The sequence below is a fragment of the Eufriesea mexicana genome, unplaced genomic scaffold (genome assembly GCF_001483705.2).
Source record: "Eufriesea mexicana isolate 0111107269 unplaced genomic scaffold, ASM148370v2 scaffold1490, whole genome shotgun sequence".
Classification (NCBI taxonomy): domain Eukaryota; kingdom Metazoa; phylum Arthropoda; class Insecta; order Hymenoptera; family Apidae; genus Eufriesea; species Eufriesea mexicana.
In genome coordinates, this window is record NW_016909592.1 from 133,312 (window position 1) to 154,771 (window position 21,460).

A 21,460-nucleotide genomic window follows, 5' to 3' on the forward strand; every position below is an offset into this window, starting at 1 on the left:
CGCGTAAAAGTTTCTCAAATGACTAGTCAAAACGACATAGTATGTCCGCCTTACGTAGTCCGAACGAAGGACCACGGTATCTACGATATCTCGCGCGTGATCGACAGGGGAAATATCCGTGGAACACGGTGTACGCGACACTATCGATCCACGGGATCGATCGAGGTTTCGGCGTCCGCATCGCCACGTCGGAGGTCGAGGATGAACCGATGGATTTATGCATATGTAGAGCCAGGTTTTCGAGTGTACGTACGTGTACACATTTGAGTGGTTATGGCAGTGGTAGCGTGTCCCGTCGAAATTGTTGGCTGTCGCGAGATTGCAACGTTGTAGGCGAGTAATGTTCGATAAAGCTCGCAATTAGTCGACGCTGTCCTCGCTGGAGGATGGCAGGATGGAATGGAATGCCGGTGTTCTCGGTTGGTTCGAAGAAAAGGGAGGAAAGGCTGTAATTTTCACTTACATTGGATCTCTGGTTCGTGGGCTGTCTTCGATGCGGTTGGAACGTAACGTGTGATCAACGTAACTCCGTCATGGCGGCCTGACGTTCGAACAGATTCGCGGAGGATTGGACTGCGGTGACGTTGTGGATGATTATTCGATGACAGGGTAAATGGAAGTCGCATTGTTCCGTTCTACGAGTTTCTTCTCCGATTAATGGAGAATCCGTGATAAAATACAAATGTGAAGACTGTACGAAATGGTAGAACTAGGAAAATTAGAAGCTAGTTACTTTCGAATATAATAACAATAATAGGATCAATTATAATTTAATGATAACAATTATTTGTTACTAGACGACTTATTTTATTGTTGATAGTAACGTGTTGCTAAGTTTCCTCTTTAATTAATAAATAATCTGCAGCAAAGTACCAACATGAAAATAGTATCGAATGGTAGAACTAGAATTACTAGAAGCTAATTACTTTTGAATATAATAAGAATAATACGATTAATTATAATTTAATGATAAAAATTATCTACTACAATACGATTTATTTTATTGTTGATAGCAACGTGTTGCTAAGTTTATTCTTCAATTAATAAAGAATCTGCACTAAAGTACCAATATGAAAACGGTATCGAATGGTAGAACTAGGAAAACTAGAATCTAGTTACTTTTGAATATAATACGAATAATACAATTAATTATAATTTAATAATATCGGTTATCTGTTATTATACTATTTATTTTATTGTCGAGTTTCTCTTTTAATTAATAAAGACTCTGCACCAAAGTACCAATATGAAAAGAATATGGAATGGTGGAACTAGGAAGACTAGAATCTAGTTACCTTCAATTATAATAAGAGTAATAAAATCAATTATAATTTAATGATAAAAATTATCTGTTACAATACGATTTATTTTATTGTTAAGCTTTTTTTTCAATTAATGAAGAATCTGCACTAAAGTACCAATATGAAAACGGTATGGAACGGTAGAACTAGGAAAACTAGAATCTAGTTACTTTAGAATATAATACGAATAATACATTTAATTGTAATTTAATAATATCAATTATCTGTTACTATACTATTTATTTCATTGTTGAGCTTCTTTTTCAATTAATAAAGAATCTGCACCAAAGTACCAATATGAAAAGAACATGGGATGGTGGAACTAAGAAGACTAGAATCTAGTTACTTTCGAATATATTATAATAAGAATAATACGATTAATTATAATTTAATGGTACCAATTATTTATTATAGTACGATGTATTTTATTGTTGATAGTAACGTGTTACGAAGCATTTTTAATACATCACGTGGAATTATATTGCGAGAAATTGTCTACGTACTTTGCAGAGATTAGGAAGAAGTCATTACATTCCGATTCGCATGCTTCGACAAACTTATCTAATAATTATCTGTTATTATACTATTTATTTCATTGTTGAGTTTCTTTTTCTATTAATAAAGAATCCGCACCAAAGTACCAATATGAGAAGAACATGGGATGGTGGAACTAGGAAGACTAGAATCTAGTTACTTTCGAATATATTATAATAAGAATAATACGATTAATTATAATTTAATGGTACCAATTATTTATTACAGTACGATGTATTTTATTGTTGATAGTAACGTGTTACGAAGCATTTTTAATACATCACGTGGAATTATATTGCGAGAAATTGTCTACGTACTTTGCAGAGGTTAGGAAGAAGTCATTACATTCCGATTCGCATGCTTCGACACAAAAACGAAGGATCACTTTATTGGAATTTCAGATAAGCATAAACTTCTTATTTAACCATCTGCGGAGTATGGTTTTAACGACGTTGGTGATTAAGCGTGCAACCTCTGCTGTAAGGAATACTTTATTACATGCACGTACACTGCGTGCAGACTTGAGTGATGGACATAGTACATTCAGTTCCTCGAAAGTTCCCAAGAAAAATCAATTATCGCAACTTCCCCAGCTATCCATCCTATCGTATACCTATCTCAAATTTTTGAAAATTATATTTCTCTCATTTCCAAAAATTCCTCCGAATCTCAAATTTCTTTATATTTATTAACTCGGTTGTGATCTCAACACACAGTTGCCATAACTTCCACCACAATTCAGAAGCTTTCAAATATATGCGAAGCAGTTGCACTAACCTAACATATGATTTCGCTTTTCGAAAATTATATTTCTCTCATTTCCAAAAATTCCTTCGAATTTCAAATTTCTTTATATTTATTAACTCGGTTGTGATCTCAACACACAGTTGCCATAACTTCCACCACAATTCAGAAGCTTTCAAATATATGCGAAGCAGTTGCACTAACCTAACATATGATTTCGCTTTTCGAAAATTATATTTCTCTCATTTCCAAAAATTCCTTCGAATTTCAAATTTCTTTATATTTATTAACTCGGTTGTGATCTCAACACACAGTTGCCATAACTTCCACCACAATTCAGAGGCTTTCAAATATACGCAAAGCAGTTTCGCTAACCTAACATATGATTTCGCAATTGCAGCCCACTTCCACGTGTTTTACTCTCATCGCTGCACGATGCAACTATGCACGCATGCAGTCTGCTTCTTTCGAGGTCGTTCGTTGATGAAGTAGTTTGGCTCGTGTTTATCTCGCTGGGCCATCCTTACTTTGTCATTACGCGATGCGACCGCGGTCAGAAATTTTCGTGGCATCGAGCAGCTGTTGCCTGAATCACGTTCTTTGCTCGTGGAAAATCGTTCCAGTCATCAATCCCTCTCGACTGCTTGTCATCGTCGTAATAACGATCCCACGATAAACCTGCCTGTCGTTAAAAATATTTCTCGCTGCCTCCTGAAATGTAACTAGATATTCCCTAGACCGCTTTGTTTCCCGTGTAACCCGAATTACAGGTGGGAAATCGGGGAAATCGTGACGAGATGAAGAAATCGGTTTACATTGGCAGATCCGGGATGCTGTCGGTTAATGTGACAGAGCAAATGTTTCACGTAGAAGGAGACGAAACGAGGCAACGGAATCTAACCTTTTTGCCCGGTGGCACGCGTTTCTTCGTTCAGGTACGAGGAATTGGCAGCGATTAGAGAGAGAGAGAGAGAGAGAGGAGAGGCACACGTTTCATGTTGCGAGTGACGTGTCGCGATCGGTTGCTTTTTGCCACGGATAGAAGCGTAAAGGCAGGAGAACGTGTGTGGTAGGCCTGATGTCCTGTGAAATTGAGTCCAACGAGCGGATTCCTTTCTCGACTCAGTGTCAGATGGGTAGCTTTTTTGCCAGTTCGAATTAGAGACAATGAGAATGTCGCAATGTAGCAGTTGAATGACTCGGTTCTATATGCGAATGTTGGAAAATGGGTTAGGCACTGCTTCGATAAATAATAACGCGCGTAAATGACAGGAAAAACGTCATTAAAACGATCTGTTCCCCTTTCCAACATGGGCTCGGCAAAGAATACTTCTATCAAATATAAATTACTCGATACGTGCTGAAAAGATAAGTTTAGTTACGTACAAAAATCAGAATCTAGGATATGAGGTGCGAATAAATAATTTATGGAGATTATTTATATAGATAGAGAACGAATATTTATATAAAAATTAGATAGGGGGTTTATGATTATAGGGTCCGTGAATGTAATATTTATATAAGCATTAGATTGGGGGTTTTGGCGAACACGTGCCCTCCTCATGCTCCGTCATGACTCCCTCAGTCGCCCTAGAGAAGCACATAAAGATAGACATACTTACCTTGCTTGGGTAGTAAACAAATTCAAAAAAGAGCATACATATATCGTTATTTTACAATTATAAACTCATAATCTCAATAATTCGATATTTAGGGTGAGTGCAATACATAGTGAATGTGGATTAAAAATTTTCTAACCCCAAAATATTTTAAATTCGGCGATCTTCGGAGTGACCAATGATCTTCGTCACTGTCTTCTGCCAATAGCGGTCACTGTTTGTGATCATGGGAGTGTCAACCAAGTTAATCAGTCGTGAGGATGTAGACATGTTGTGTCTTCTTTTGTCGAACGTACTATACCAGATTTTATACAGTGACACTTCAAACAGATTAATAGCACAAGAATAGTGATTTTGGGATGAGTGGCAATATTTATGTGTGCACTAGAGAGTAAGTGGGGCCTATGCCTTCTTCTTTCGAACGCACTATACAAGATTTTTTACTGTGACACTCTAAACCGACAACTAGCACAAGAATGGTGATTCTGACATAATTGGCAATATTCATATATGAAATTGGGGGTAAGTGGGGCCTGTGCCTCCTTTTTTCGAACGCACTATACAAGATTTTTTACTGTGACACTCTAAACCGACAACTAGCACAAGAATGGTGATTCTGACATAATTGGCAATATTTATATATGAAATTGGGGGTAAGTGGGGCCTGTGCCTCCTTTTCTCGAACGCACTATACAAGATTTTTTACTGTGACACTCTAAACCGACAACTAGCACAAGAATGGTGATTTTGACATAATTGCCAATATTTATATATGCACTAGAGAGTAAATGGGGCCTGTGCCTCCTTTTCTCGAAGGCACTATACAAGACTTTTTACAGTGACACTCCAAACCGTCTACTAGCACAAGAATAGTAATTTAGGAATGATTGGCAATATTTATAAGCAAATTAAAAGTAAGCAGGGGTTGTCTACAGACCGAAGGTTAGGAGAGGATGATACAGGATAGGTCAGGGTTGGTGTGAGCAATAGGACGATAAGGTTAGACAAGGGATAAAAGGGAAAGTTAGTCTGTTCAATACATAGATAAACTATTATACTAATACATAGATAAATACATAGATATAGGTATAGATAACTAAACAATCACCCAACAGCACCACCGAATATCGTACAGGGGTAGTTCCTCCTCCACCGATATATCGTATTTTTATTGTATTTTATTATATTTTTGTTGGATGACTAACGATTCGTTGGCCCTTAATCACCAGAAGGGCCTGGCTGATAAACTCAGACCAATTTCAAAGTCCAAAAACAATTGACTAATTCCTACTCTCACTATGGGCCAATGGTCATCTTCACTCCACCAAAAACTAACATTATATAAACACCTACAAAATTTGCGAAAGGTCAGTTTCAGTCTTAATTTTTTCCTCTCCTTTGACTTGTACTTTTCCAACGTAGCCTTGTTGTTAGAACCCGTATTGTATATTGAAAAACTGGTTCCAACATTTTTAACATAACCTCATTACAGAATCCTTATTGCGAATAGAATAGCGTTTCGAAGGATATTAAAGAGATAAATCGGTGTACAATCATCTTCATCCGGGTCGCGAGATTATTTTATTCGAATCGGCGGCAATTAAAGAACACGCGAAACTTGCCGAACCGACATCGACGTCCCCGTTTCCCCGATCGAAATGATATCCGTCCGGCCGCACGAATCAATTTGGCCGATCGCGATCGATAACCATTCGCTCGCAACGTGCAATCTGTCCTGCCGTGTAATTATGCCGTGGGCCCGTTTAATGGTTCTTAAGCGACGAATATTGATCACGCAGGAAGCGAGGGGCTCCACGGGTCAAATTGCCGGTCGAGCCGCGGATAAATCATCGAACAATTTGATCCATTAATTTCCCGTTTTTAAATCGATCTCAGCTGTTCCGTTCTTTTACCACCGGGCAAACGTTCTTGTTCCCCCGTTCAGTTCGCAGGAAACCACACGCTCCGAGACGGCTTAAGGGGAGTTATGTCCGCGGCACGGAAAGAATTACGTCGCGGGCGCACTATTTTCGGTATCTCTCGCGTTCGTAGATCACGATTATGACCGCGGCGCTGTCGTAACGAGCGTCGCAGAGGGGACGCTGATTAATCGGATGGTAAATATTTTTCCAGCTCTCGATAAGATCCACGCGATGCCTCTACTTTGGCTACCGATCCCTCGCCATGACTCGCGGCCGTGGAATTTGAAAAATTCCCCTGACTCGCACGAAAATAGGCCGCACGATGTTACACGTGGCGTGGCCAACTATCGACCATGCAAGTATTGTGTCTTTATGTCCCTCCCGCTAACGGTGTGTTAAATGGCGGTGGTTGATGGTTAATAAAAATCCTATTGTATTATGATGTCATTGTTGCCATGCCTAAAATTAGCAGCATGCGATTTAATGATCCCGTCTTTATTGCGTCGTATAAAATTAGCTACACTAGGTGCTACACGGTTCAACAATGGCTCAGGTTGGCCATTCTTCTGAGAGGAATCTGTATTTCGATGGCGTCACTTTCCATCGAGGAACTATCTGGCTGATCAATTCTCGAAGCTAGCTTCAGTGATAAGTTGTCATAGAACCTATAAAAGCCTAGCTTTTATTCACGCGTTCGACGACACCCACTTTTTCACAGTGCACAGTCTGCAGCATGCATCATAAAAGGCTTCGAGCCTCCGTATATTCCATACCGCCAAGAAATATAGAATATAACCAGAATCAAGAAGTTCCTCTCGACTTAGGAAATGACTAGTCCGATCTTTACCACACGTATTACTTCCATAATCCATTTTCAGTGCCTCTATCTAGCTAGAGATGCATCTACATAGGAGTCTTAGGTATTTTTATGCAAGAGCAGGGTGATGGATGAAGAAATATATTTAAAAAATTATTGGACCACCTTTCCGGGCTAATGACGATTATAGATAGCACACAAAATGGCTGCCCAGTGTCACCTGTTATATTCGGTAGGCAGAAACTTATTGTTAGTGCACACTAGTGTACTGCTTATCCAAATTAGTTACAATCTTGACCCAAGGCATGACATAAAGTATTCGTATATTATATTTCAAAGATGATAGGTGTCCTTCTTGTTAAGTATAATTATTATAGATTCTATAAGATAATTATTAATTATTATAGATCATAAAGAAGCGAGATACTGTTCTTATACGGTTCTCTCATCGCGAAAGGGTTGATTTGCTCATATTTGTGTCTGTATATCACCAGGAAGTGAAATTGTAATTACTTTTCAGGTATTACGCAGTGGAATAGCTTGACCCAATCCCATGAATGTGTACCTACCTAGATTTTGTGATTAAATAACCGATAACCGTTCGCTTTCGAGTCCAGGTTTCCTCCCATCTGTTAGTGATACTAGTATAGTAATTGGTTTCATACGTTATAGATCATTCCACATTTAATTCGTTCTTTAGATACTCCATCTACCCAGTTACGCGAATTTATAGTCGTTTATGTGGATTCTCGTGATCATTTATCTGACAATATCGTCATTTCATTCACCGATTTAGGCGAGAGGAAATAGCCCAAGTTCTCGGAAGAAACTGGGAGAAATTGGAACAGGGATGCACCGTCACCGGGAAACAGAGCTGATCCGTGATCCGTTTCCGGCAAGGTCGACCCGACGATTTCCGTTACAGAGCCGCGTCTACGGTAAACGATTCGCGCGGCGCACAGAATGGCCGTGGTAAACAGAAAATAACAGAAGCGTCGAAACCTCGGACGAAGTAGCGCTAACTCACCAACTTTAGGAGTTTGTTATTTCGGTTTTGCCGTTAACTCCCGCGAGCCAGCGACAAGAGACATTCGCCAGACCACCACGAAACGGGCCTCCGCCTACACCTCCCAGTTCCCGACTTTCCGGTGTGTCGTGACCAATCGGGTCCACCCCCGCTATCTTCCTGCCCGAAAATAACCGAGACATGCGATATTACCGCACTGCGTGACGTAAGATCCTCGTGGCCCCGACGCATTTCTAATATCCAGCCACGAAGGATCTGCATCGATGCAGCTCTTGGAGAGTAGTCGATGATACATTCTGAAAGATCGGGGTATTTTAACGCTACGCCGTCCGCACGTCTAATCGGGATTCTTTCATTTGGCGTCCGTAGGATTGGCTCACTATTTGCCCATGTTACCAACGTGGTATTATCGGCATTTGCCCGATGGTTTTCTCATGGACACCAATGTGCTGCCACCGGACGGCACTCCGGGCTAACACTTTCCGCGCCAAGCCATTTTTGCCCGACATGATCTTCAGGCCATTTGTTGTTTTGGCTAAAAATTGACATACTATCGCACAATATGTCATTACATCATTAATCCGTATGTAATTAGCCTGTTTAGAGTCGTTATCACATCGTGTACCTTTTATGGTGCACTATGGTTACTGTCAAAGTCAGTCAGTTCGAAGATTTTCCACTAATAACAAGCACTAGAAGAGTCCATGACGTTTTGCAGCAATAGCAACTATTACATATAATTAATAATTATTGTATATATTTATGTGCTTTGTTCTATACCGCATTTTGTATAATACCTCATTCTTTTAGTACAAATATATTTTTTTCAGAATTAAATTTATCATGAAACATGTCTTCAGCACATTAAATAAATATGTCTGCATGTACCATTTATGGTTACACGTGGTCTGCAGATCAAGTTTAACGTGTACCACAAATGGTACACGTGGCAAGGAACGTGTTAATTGAGTCCCCGTGTTGGTCTCGTGTGGGACATATTGTTATGATAGGATTAACACTAGAACTACCGATCTTCAATGGGTACCTAACTACAACGTGCACAGATTATAGTAATTTCAGCGATACGATGAATATGAGTATATGGATTACAGTTCCTTCTTAATACGAGTTGATACCAATTTTATTCTTAAAGCAGGTGTATGTGTTCGGTGATTGCAGAAAGGAAAATTGTGGGACCAGTCATTTTCACTAGATTGGTAGTTCTAGTGTTAATATACACAGGGACTGCTTTAATTCTTTAGGGACGGAACGGTTTGGAGTGAACCGTACCATGGGACGCAATAGTCATTCAAAACTACCATTTCTGCTTAAACGCGATTTTCGTTCATAACGACGCTGACAATAAGGACATAAAATAGTCCACCACTTAACTGGAGACGCGAGGGTCCTAGGCCCGCAACAGCGGGCGCATATTTCTGTTTTTCGGCCATAGCAACGCGTTTACACGAGACACATTTATGCCCTATCGGTTGTTTTCGTTGCACGCATATACGAGTTGCTCGGCTGCACTGATGGCTTCCACAAAATGCACATATATGGCGCATATATGTCTCAATGAATACGCGAAGCACTGTTCCTTTTCCTAACCTTCGAATCTACAAGAGTAATTGTAATACACTTAACTATTTTTCTCTTTTCCTTCTTCTGGTATCGCTCTCTCCAATATCTCGTGACGCGAGATTTACATCGGAACGTGTATCCTGCAAGAAATAACACGGAGACCCCCGAGGGCCCTAATCAGGTAACAATTTATGCTCGCGGAGTGAATTTCCGTTGTGAAAAATCCGTCGGTTGGTTCTTTTGCTAGGTGAAAAGTAGAAAATGCGAGTGGGATGGAGCGATGCTTAACAAAAGCCGGCCACTTGGCGCGACGTTGTATCTCGCGGCGATCGCGCGACGCGGCCATTTTGTCGAGGCGCGTCAATGGGAATAATCGCGTGGAATTCGTGTCGTCCGCGGCAGGGCGATCAAAAGGTCTTTACGTACTACGGTGAACGGAACACCGTGGCTCCTTTTCATCCTCGCCCCCCCGCCTCGTCCCGGGCTCCTTTTATAAGAACACTTACAATGGACCACACGCATACGGTGACCTCGAAGCGAGTGCGCTTCTTACAGGGTCAGGGGCACGTGTCATCCATCTTGGAGAGGTTCATATTCACCCGGTGACACTAATGCCTGCTCTTCGTGGGGCACGCAGCTTTATCTGGAGGCCCGAACACGCGCGACGCGTTCTTTTTCCACGAGCAAAGCTTCTTCCCCCGTCCGATGACAGGCAAACGGGCCCGGGCCCACGGAAAAGCTGGGGCCTTCGAGGGTTTGTCAATTGTTCGGAAGGGCTCGATATGGGGGATTTTTATACGCAGTCGATGCTTATCTCCGCGATAAATTGTCCCCTGAGACCGGCGAGGATGCTTGTCTGAATTATGTCCTTTTTTCCATAGCGTGCTTCGTCTTCTTTAGTTTTAGGGGTGTAATTATGGGGCTCGAAGTGGCTGGTCGATAGATTGTGCTCCTCGGAAATAAATCAGTACTTTTTTCGTCTCGAGGATGTTGATTGTATTGAGGATTTATGAGCAGCTTCACGGATTTGTTCGGTGCTTCGGGTCTAGATGGCGATACTGTTTGTAGCTTGTCCTTTATCAAGATATGCTTTGTCAAGATCTCTGATTTATGGGCTAACTACACACGTGAATCCCACAATATTTTGACGCGATTTTTGTCTCGACAAACCAGATTGAACATTTTTTAAGCAAATCGTGTTTTTCCGTTTAACGTGTTTTATTTACAATAGTTGCAATGTGGTGGATAACCATAGGGTGTCCCTAAGTTCACGCAAGATTTAAATTTTGCGCCATTCGCGTGGTCAAGTGTCGGCTACGCAGATAAAACACAGTGTGACAGCTGACAGTTCAGGGTTATTAAAAATGGAAAAAGATTGTTGAATAATATTTAAAGTTTTTAATTAAAAACCTGCATTCTCTATCACAATTACTTCTTGCGGAAATTTTTGGACACCTATTATCATATTTAACCCAGATTTTCTTATATAATCATTATCATAATGATCATTGACAGATATTCTGTCACACTAACGACTAATTTATTTATTATCTTTAATTCACGAATGAAAATATTATTACAGAATTATAAATATTACAATATTTAAAATTTTTAATTAAAAACCTGTATTTTCAATCACAATTACTTCTTGCATAAATTTTGAAACACCTATTTGTATTTAACCCAGATATTCTTATATAATCATTGTCATTATAATGATCATTGACGGATATTTTGTTACACTAATGACCAATTTATTTATTACCTTTAATTCACGATTGAGAATATTATTATACAATTATTCTTCTTGAGTAAATTTTTGGACACCTATTAGTATCATATTTAACCCAGATTTTCTTATATAATCATTACTATAATGATCATTGACAGATATTCTGTCACATTAACGACAAATTTATTTATTACCTTTAATTCACGAATGAAAATATTATTACAGAATTATAAATATTATAATATTTAAAATTTTTAATTAAAAACCTGTATTTTCAATCACAATTACTTCTTGCATCAATTTTTTTATATAATCATTACTATACTGATCATTGACAAATAATCTGTCACATTAACGACAAATTTATTTATTACCTTTAATTCACGAATGAGAAGTATAGAATTATACTTCTTGCGTAAATTTTTGGACACCTATTAGCATAAAGTACATAATATTTCATATATAATCATTGTCACTATAATGATCATTGACAGGTATTCTGTTACACTAACAACCCAATTTATTTATTATCTGTGATTCACGAATGATAATATTATTATAGAATTATTGCATTGAAAATGTATATATTAATATTATTCGTATCGTGTATTTGTTAATTAATGGCAGACTTTTGAATGGAATATTCGTGATATCAATGTTGCAGTGGCCAACGTGGTTCTACCGGCCAGATTTTCCTCTGGGCATTCCACTGCCTACCAGCCACGTTCCGAACGCCAGCAGTGTTCCTACTTCGTCGCCTTTGTGTTCGAGGACTCATTCCCAGTCAGAGGTACCCAAGGCTCCTGACTTTCTCGATAGCAGCAAAATTCATGGACAAACTCCGACGATATGCACGGTAAGATGTATCACAGAACTTTCAGGATATTACTCAATATTTCCAGGCTTCGAGCACTTTAGAAATTTAAGGTCATATTTAGATTTGAAGATACCATTGACTCAATCCCCTGCTTGTCATATTCTCGCGCAGCTTGTCGGCGTAATGACTGACATTAAGATGATCGAAATAGTGTAGGAAAAGGAATTTCAATTTTAATAGCTGGCATATACTTACGCGAATCAGATAGCATTCTCCGATAGTCCTATCAGCATATCGTATATCGTATGTCTATTTTACGACTTTACTTCTCACTTACTTTCCCTCATTTACGTCCACCACTCTTCTCCCAACAGGTGTTTGCTTAAAATAATCCAACTTTTAGTTCCACTTCGATAACAACAAAATTGGCCAATTTTTCCTCCATCCGCTGTCAAGATGTCTTGGCTAAGTTACGCAAAGGATAAAGGCGAGTACAAGTGTTCCTCTGATTCCTAATCAGAAACAGATCAACATCCAGCACAGACTGGGAACAAACCACGTCGATGCATGAAAGGCACCGCGATAGAACAAGGCTATACGAGGCTACTACCGATATCATCAGAGATCGGTAATCGTCACGATCTATTAGGTTGGCAACTAAGTGATTGCGGATTTTAAACACGAAGGAAAATACAAAATTTTTTAGCGAATCTCAGATTTTGGCGTCGTCTGGACTGGTTCATCTTGCATCACCCACGATCCTTTCCGATTAACGTTGTTATAAACTATCCACTTTTCGTCGCCAGTCATCTGTCGTTTCAGAAATCGATCAATTTCGTTGCGTTTCAGAAGCGAATTGCAGATGCTAATGCGTTCCGTCAATTGAATTTCCTTAAGCTGATCGAGTTTCTTCGCATAGCCGAGCCGTTTTCATTTTTGTTTAATGCGTGTATGCGATACATCGAGCTTCTCTGCAATCTCACGTGTTGCGCTATGACGATCTGAATCGATAATGGCCTTGATACGGGTCTCATCGGCTTCAACTGGACGGCCAGATTGTTGCGCATTTTTCAGTGAAAAATCACCAGAATGAAATTTGACAAACCAATTTTGACACTGTCTTTCTTTCAAGGCTTCATTCCCATTTACGGCACGTAACTTCTTGCGTGCTTGCGATGCGTTCCTGCCTTATCGGAAATAAAACAATAAAATATGTCCGAAATGTGCGTCTCGTTCTTCCATTTTTAAATTCGGATAAAAACGAAACTAAATAACTAATCGATACAATTTTTCAACTAAATTAAAGGCGGAAGTCCAAACAACAAGAAAACAATATAAGTTAGGTGCCTTGAACACGTTGACAAAACAAAAGAATGTGCAAAAGCCATCTATTGACAAAATCCGCAATCACTTAGTTGCCAACCCAATAAACGTGTATACCACGTCGTTGGCGATTCTGCGACAAAAGTATTACGACGTGCGTGACACGTGTTGCCAGCGCGAGCGGTTAAATATTGTCGGAGCGCGGGAATATTTAAAGTAAAATATGCGCAGACGCGGGAGCGTGGATGTCGCGCAGGTTGGGGCACGGCCGAAGGGGAAATTAAGTTGTCGAAGAGGGACCGCGAGTGGATAGATTGAAACGTTGCATTCAGCGCGATCCCGTGATCGATAATAGGCTGCCCATGGCGGCCGGGAAGAAGATGCGAGCGAGTCTCGTTACGATGTCGTTATTAAAATTCCCGTCGGGACGCTGTCACCTGCGCTGGAATTATCGGCTGATTGATTGCCCGGTATTTTTGCGAAACGCGCCTGCCGAGCCTATCGCCATTTTTATGGCGCTACGTACCGCGAGAGGAGCGTGACGCCTGGCTTTCAGGAAGGCGAGATGGCTTTCTAGGAAATACCTGCTCCACGGAATTTCGCCGTTTAAACGCGGCTGTAGGTGTTCCGCGAATATGTAGAAACTACATTTTAATTGCAGCGTTTTTCAAACGTGAGAAAAGTGCTACCTTATTCACCCCGACGCTGCTAATCCTGGGAATCAACGGCTAATGTGCGGCTTAATATGCTGTTTAGAAGTGGTAATCATCGAGAGAACATTATGCAGATATACAAACACAATTACATTTCTGTTTCAATAGAAATCACTGAGAAGAATTTAGCATTACCGAACAGATTGCTCTCTAATGGAACATGGTACCACAGTTACTCTGTTCTGATGTTAATACCGAAGGTTAGATGCAATAATTGACACAAAGCCAGAGACTACGTACAACCCGTTAACCTACAACCGGGCACAATAGATTGGACCCACGTGTCACTGACCCACCGAAGCGATGAACAGACCTCTACTCATAAATAGCGATATTGACAACCAAAATAATGCCAAAAAGAAATTTCCTTGACAGTTTTCAATTCCTTGGCCAGAGGTCCTTCCGAAACACCCACGTCTAATCAAAACCTCTATTCTTGGTACCACCGATACTATTCTGATGGCAATAATTGACACAAAGGCAGAGACTATGTGCAACCGGGCCCTACAGATTGGGCCCACGTGTGACTGACCCACCGAAGCGATAAACAGACCTCTACTCATAAATCGCGATATTGACAACCAAAATAATGCCAAAAAGAAATTTCCTTGACAGTTTTCAATTCCTCAGCCAGAGGTCTTTCTGAAACACCCACGTCTAATCAAAACCTTTATTCTTGGTACCATAGATACTGTTGTGATGGCAATAATTTCCGAAACACCCACGTCTAATCAAAACCTTTATTCTTGGTACCATAGATACTGTTGTGATGGCAATAATTGACACAAAGGCAGAGACTATGTGCAACCTAGCCCTACAGATTGGGCCCACGTGTGACTGACCCACCGAAGCGATGAACAGAGCTCTACTCATGAATCGTGATATTGGCAACCAAAATAATGCCAAAAGGAAATTTCCTTGACAGTTTTCAATTCCCCAGCCAGAGGTCCTTCCGAAATACCCACGTATAATCAAAATTTCCATCTTTTCTTCGCTATTGTCCACTCTTACGTACTAGCCTCTATCCCAGTGAGCAGTGAGAAGATAATCGCGATTGAATTCTAATCGGCGACAGGAATACCCCTTTCTCCCTTCGTCGATTTAGCAATTTTAAAATTGCACCACCCACGCAAGGTTTCCCGAGTCGGCCTAGCGTCTGGTCCCGTGCTACGTGGCTGGATTCGCGACGGGGATCGCGTCGCCCCGGGTCGCTTTGGCCACGAAACTCATTTACGAATGGCGGGAGCCAGGGGTTCGATTTAATGGGCGACGACATGACAGAGAAGGCTGGCAGTGGATCGATATTCAATTTACAGTTTTGTCACAGCGCCGCGCGCCTAGTGCGCGCTCGGGTTCGCGGAAGCGACGGTGGTGCCCCCTAGCCGGGCGTTAGGGGGCGTTCGAGTCATTCGTCAAGATCGAAACGGCTGAACGCTTCCCCTGAAACGATGAAACCGCGTGGGCGTGCGCGGCTCGTTAGGGCGCTGTCGTGGCCCCTCGTTAGCGGCGATGCGCCTGCAACAAATGATTTAAATATAATACTTAATAATGCCACACCGTGGCAACGGGGTGTATTCAATGCGCCAGCACTTTTGTTTCTCCATTATTATTATCCCGCCGCGTAAATCGTGTCCCGCGATATTAATGGCGCGTACGGGGCCAGCAGTCGCGGCAGCGATCAATCTCGTTGTCACAATTAAATGCGCCGCACCGGTGAGCCGAAGAATAATTTATATCCGGCTACCCACGTGAAGAACCAAAGCCGGGGAACTCGAACGAGATCATGCCTGTCTTTCCATAGTGGAAGTATGGCTGCGCTGGTTTTCCGCAAAATCCACTTGCCAGTTGTGGGTGGTGGGTTCAGCATCGTGAAACTATCATCGGGTATAAGTAATAACCTATCGCAATAAGTAAAATATCGTGCAACTGGGTGTGTCGTTATATTATCTTTCGCACTGTCTTCATTTCATTAGAGTACATCCGTATCAAAGTAATATCGATACTCTTTGCGTGAGTATTAGTTTCACATATGTGAATGAAAATGAGGTTGAATAAGTGAAACCCATTTGCGATGATACAAGTACAGGTTACCCTCCTATAACACGGTAGGTAGATAGGTTCCTAGAGAATGCCTTGTCGTGTGAAACCGTGTTGTATGAGACCAAAAACAAATTTTTTTTTAATTCTACGTAAATAACTTAATTTTTATTAAAAATATATATGTATGTACAACACGAAACAAAACAAAAACAAAAATATTATTTTAATTTAACGCAACTTTAATTTAATAAATTTCTACGTCGTCATTGCTCATGTAGAAGTACAGTGTCGTACAAAGGATCCCGCAATTTATGAATCGTGTTATAGGATGCCGTGTTGTAGGAGGCTAAATGTATATAACATGTGCAAGTGCAGTCTAGTATGAAGTTTGGAAAAATGTTTAGAAGAATGTGCCAGAATAAAACAGTTATGTGAGAATCGTCAAAGAGCAATATGGGTATATAACAGCTAATAAGAGTGAGAGAGAGAGAGAGAGAAGAATTTTCTGGAAAGTGTCAATCAATTTTTATGTTTAAAATAGTTTATTGCGAGTTGTTTTCGTTATCTAAATATTTTTATCTAAATATACCGATGCGTTAACTGTTAAGAAACGTAAAAGATATTGGTGTCCATTTCTATGCACACTATTGGGATTTAATGTCAACAATTTTTCAATTGTGCTCTTGTAGTGTGTTTAACAGATTAGGAATGAGGTTAGTACTCTAAGAGATCGGTATCTGTATTTTATACCTAAGTACAGTAGTTCAGTCGACGAGGATTTGTCAGTGAGTCCCATTTTTATGACAGTCTTACTCTATGAGCTAACCAACTTAGCTCTACGTAGACAGTAACAAAAATTCGCGAGTAAATATGAAGAGGAGTTGGACAGTATAGAGAACAAGAATTAGAAGACAAAATTTTCTGAATTTATGTTGATTCTATCGATTTTTATCAGATTTTTCCAAATTCCTTTGTCCCTCGCATGGCTGATGCGTGGACTCGAATCTTCCTCTGCGTTTGCACCGATATCCCTAGTTTTCCCCTAGACATAGTTAATGAGAGTCGTTAACGTTCTCCAAACCTGGTCTGAGCCCTGTCATTTCAATAAATTCACTGTTAAACGAGAGGTGGACAGGACTATTCATTGTTATATCGGTGCACTCTTTGAATCGATTAATACCAGCCGAATGATATTACCTGTGTGTATACCTTACAAATCACAGGTCGAATAAATTCGCTGGCCCAAGAGAAAGAAGCTTGGCAATAAAGCGAGTGAAGTGGTACAGGCAAAGCGTAGAAATAATAAATTATCCAATTGTTCTACTAAATGTAAAAGCTGTGTACGCAGCGGAGATTTATAACCCGTAACTTGTCAATGTACCAATATTATCCTTAGTAAATGGAATTAAACGATACCGATATAGCTGAGCAGTGCTGGTTGCGTGGATGGTGTGACTGAAAAGTTATAAAATTAAGCTTCCTCGTAAAGCGAAAGCATCTTAGCATAACAAACCATGAACCAACCTCGAAGCCACGGATAGGGATATCGGGATTACATGGACACCGGCCATCACAGTTCAATTCCCACTAATGGTATTAACTTTTCTGGCTTAATCTAAATCGCTGGCCCCCATTAATCCGATGAAAAACGCGCGCACTCTCGCTGGCAGGAAGAAAGCGCGTGCATCTCGTATCCGCTCCTCGAGTTTGATTAATGTTAAACCTCAAGACTGATCCGGCAAATAATTGCCTTCCAGATTAATTGTTTTTTGATGGACCACGGTTGTCCGTTGTTTTATTTATGCTCGTTCCCCGCGACCGTAATTGAAAGTCAAAATGGAGGCCTCCGTAGCCGCCGCCGCCGCCGCAGCGCCGCCTGGACGGTGGCCATTGCAAATATTCGAGGCTTAGAATCGCGTGCGGAGGTAATCGATAGCGCGGCCAATTTATTTCGCTGAAAAACCCGGCCTCGATCGCTTATAAGTCGAAACGCTTCGTGTGATCGATCCTTAACCTTTCCTAACGCAACTACTATGTGTAAACCGGGCACGCATGATCTCTCGCTCACGCCGCCATTTCTGCCTTTTATAATAGCCGTCGTTTCTACCTCCACTCTAATTTCCCATTGATTTATGAGAATTCGTTGCCTGTTCTGTAACGTGCGCGATGCAGGGTAATTCTGACGTATTAGCCGAACTTGTCTTCGAGATATACATGTACGTTTAGTCGGTCCTGTTTCTATCGTATTTGTCGAGTAGTTGTTACAGATGGCGCTAGTAGTCGAGTTGGACTGCGAAGATGGGATGGGTTTGATGAAAATTGGAGGTGTGGGACGTTGCGAGCTGTTGTAGGGTAGATTTGCTCCAGTTCTCATGGGCTTCTGACGTAGTTGGTGTGCTAGGTTGCGTGGGATTGAAGGTCCTATCTGTGTAAACCGAATTATCATCATGGAATATGCAGATTAGTTGGTGTGTCGTATCCATCAGTTCCTGGGGTATCAGTGGACTCTACTGGGTAAATAGACACTGTTGACACTGTCTTGTCGTCTACAGTACTTTTAGAAAATGTAAGGAAGATCCTCAAAGATAGCCTAAGCTCATCAACTACTTTATGCTTGGATCAAAGGGATTCAAACTTCTATAGTCAATTAATTAGCTCTATCTTCAGATATCTTCTAGAACGCAATATCTGATACTTCAGATATCTTTTAGGATGCAATAGTTGATGCTTCATTATTCTGATAATTTCACAATTAATTTATGAACACTATTGTCTGAATTATTTCCAGAAGACGTTAGAAAGAGTCTTAAAGCTTGACACAGTCTCCCTGAACCAATTTATGTCTGAATTAAGAAGATTCAAACTCCCATATTCAACTATACCTATCTGCACATTGCTCTGAGCATATTTAACCTATTCTCAACCTGGTCCTGACTATTAACAGTCAATCACTACCCAAATGACTTTCAGGAAGAGGAAGATTTGACTACCCATACCTGAACCAAGAAAATTCAATTCCATGTTCAACTATCCAAACAATTTGTTATAAACAGAAGCACGTGTGAATTCGCGATTGATCATGGGAAATAAGATGATTGGTAATGAATCCTGTTGACTCTCTGGATCATGTTCCTGTTGTTCAGCTTGCACACCAGTCGTGGGTTTCGAAATCGTTAGGCTAGGAAGACAGGAACCTTCGGCTAAAACGATGACCCTGCGAACTTTGCTTAGTTAGGATAATTAAAGATGTTCGGTTTTCCACTGGCAGGCACATTGTCGGATCGGAAGTGGCTGTGCGCGATGCGACGTAGGGTGCACTTACTGCCGGGCTCATTATTCGCCGAGGTTCGTGCGTTTATGAGCGAACCACCGACGGGTTACCCACGGTTTCCTGCTTTTATTTTTCCAGATAATCCATTTACTCGCGTCTATGCATCTGGTGTTTATCTCAGGCAGAGTCGTTTATTAGAGGGCACGTAAGACGATTTACGTCGGTGCGCGTTCCATAGGCCCGGCTTCGATTCTGCTCGCGTGAAACGCGTGCATTAACGGGTTTATGGACAAATCGGCCGTTCCTCCGAACCCTTCGTCCAGGCCTTTCCACTCGTCTTCATTTTAACTCGTCTTCGATTTACCGCTCGCGTCTCTTCTTAAATTTCATCTTCACCAAGCTTGTCTTCTCTGTTTCCTCTTCGCGTCGGATCAACGGCGTTCTGCCTTCTTGCGATTCACCCTTAATGGCGCGGTCGTGCCGCCATTGTGCCTCGGACTGGCCCGGAGTTGTCAGGAAATATGGAACGAGAATTGAAAGCGAGTAGTGTGATAATATTTATTGGTAACGATAATATAAAAATGTGACAATAGAGTTACGAATTATTTCTCTACTTGTTGCAACGTTGTTGCAATATTTTTAACATTATTGGAGAACATGCTGTGCCTTCTTTTCTCAAACGCACAGTACTTTAGTACTATAAAATGCTATATTACTATAAAAGAATATAGCATTATAATATACAACAACAAATTAAATAATTCACATTTATTATCGTAATGATTTATATTGTACATCCCCCGTATTACAATAATTTTTATAAATATACTGGTATTACCAATAATATCACAGGCAATATCAAATAGTTCAGTAATACATTGGACAACTCTAAAATATGATATCTCTTATCCCAGTAAAACATAACCCATACGCTGTATTTCACAACAAAGTCTAGGATATAAGGTATGAATAAATTGTTTATAAGATCTAAATTCCGAGAACGAATTTTTATATAAACATTCGATAAGAATTGGGGAGACACTAATCTGTATCTATTTCTTGACATATTTCAAAACTGTCAAAAACCTAGTCCTAGTTACCAATTAGCAATAACTACATTTATAATAAATTCTTTTCTCTTCTCGATGCAACATAAGCGAGTTCGAAGAGTTAATATTTAATCCTTTGCAGTATGAGGTCACCTCTGACGTGACGATACTATTTTTTGAACAATTAATTGAGAAAAATTAAGTCAGAGCTGGTGGAGGATAAACTAGGAAACAATTAGAATACAAAGGGTTAAAATGCTCTATAAAAATATATATCTAAGTGAATGAAAGATGTATTCTCGTGAATATAGAAAATTGCGAAAGAAAATATGAAGATAGATGTCTAAGTACCGAGTTGTCAGCACAAGTCATCATAGTAGAAGCTGCTAAACGTGCTAGATCAACTACTGGTGTGTCATCTGACTCCAGATGAAGTTAACCATGATACTTGGGAAACGGTAGAATGTTTCTTGCAGGAAAACAGAGCCTATAAAGGAGAAACTGAAGTTTGATAACAGGCCAATATGAGGCTAATACCTTGTCGATTATTCGAGAAGATAATTTCAGACCATGCTGCATTCCTACTATCAACGCTACAGGATCATTTATAACAGCGATATACAGTGTAAAATGAAACGCAATATTAATGGTTATTTTATGATAAGCTATACAGGAAGTCGTGAAACGTAAGAAGAATTGTATCCATTCGAGAAAAATCACACCAGCCTGATATACAGCTGAAGCATTCCGGAATGCTCAGCACTGTTGTTCCTAAGCTTCTTGTTCTTACATGCTCAATGTCCACTTTACTTTCGATATTAAAATCGATACCCAAAGTACCCTATTCCTGAAGTTTCATCTCCAAGAATACTTTCACAATCCGAGTCTATACCTCGTTACTTCGACCTGAAGTTTCCACACTTGGCCAGCATTACGACCAACTCCATCAGAGATCGAGTGTCACGTAACT

General features: G+C 40.4%; 1 protein-coding gene across 1 annotated transcript in view; it reads left to right on the forward strand.

Moving 5' to 3' along the window:
* The window catches only part of LOC108548241 (uncharacterized), a 70,542-nt gene extending 49,619 nt beyond the window's left edge, over positions 1–20,923 (forward strand). Inside the window, 3 exon segments of the mRNA XM_017901086.1 lie at positions 11,942–12,161; positions 13,261–13,317; positions 20,772–20,923. Coding sequence (XP_017756575.1) covers positions 11,942–12,161; positions 13,261–13,317; positions 20,772–20,923 — 429 coding nt within the window.
* The last annotated feature ends 537 nt before the right edge of the window (positions 20,924–21,460 follow it).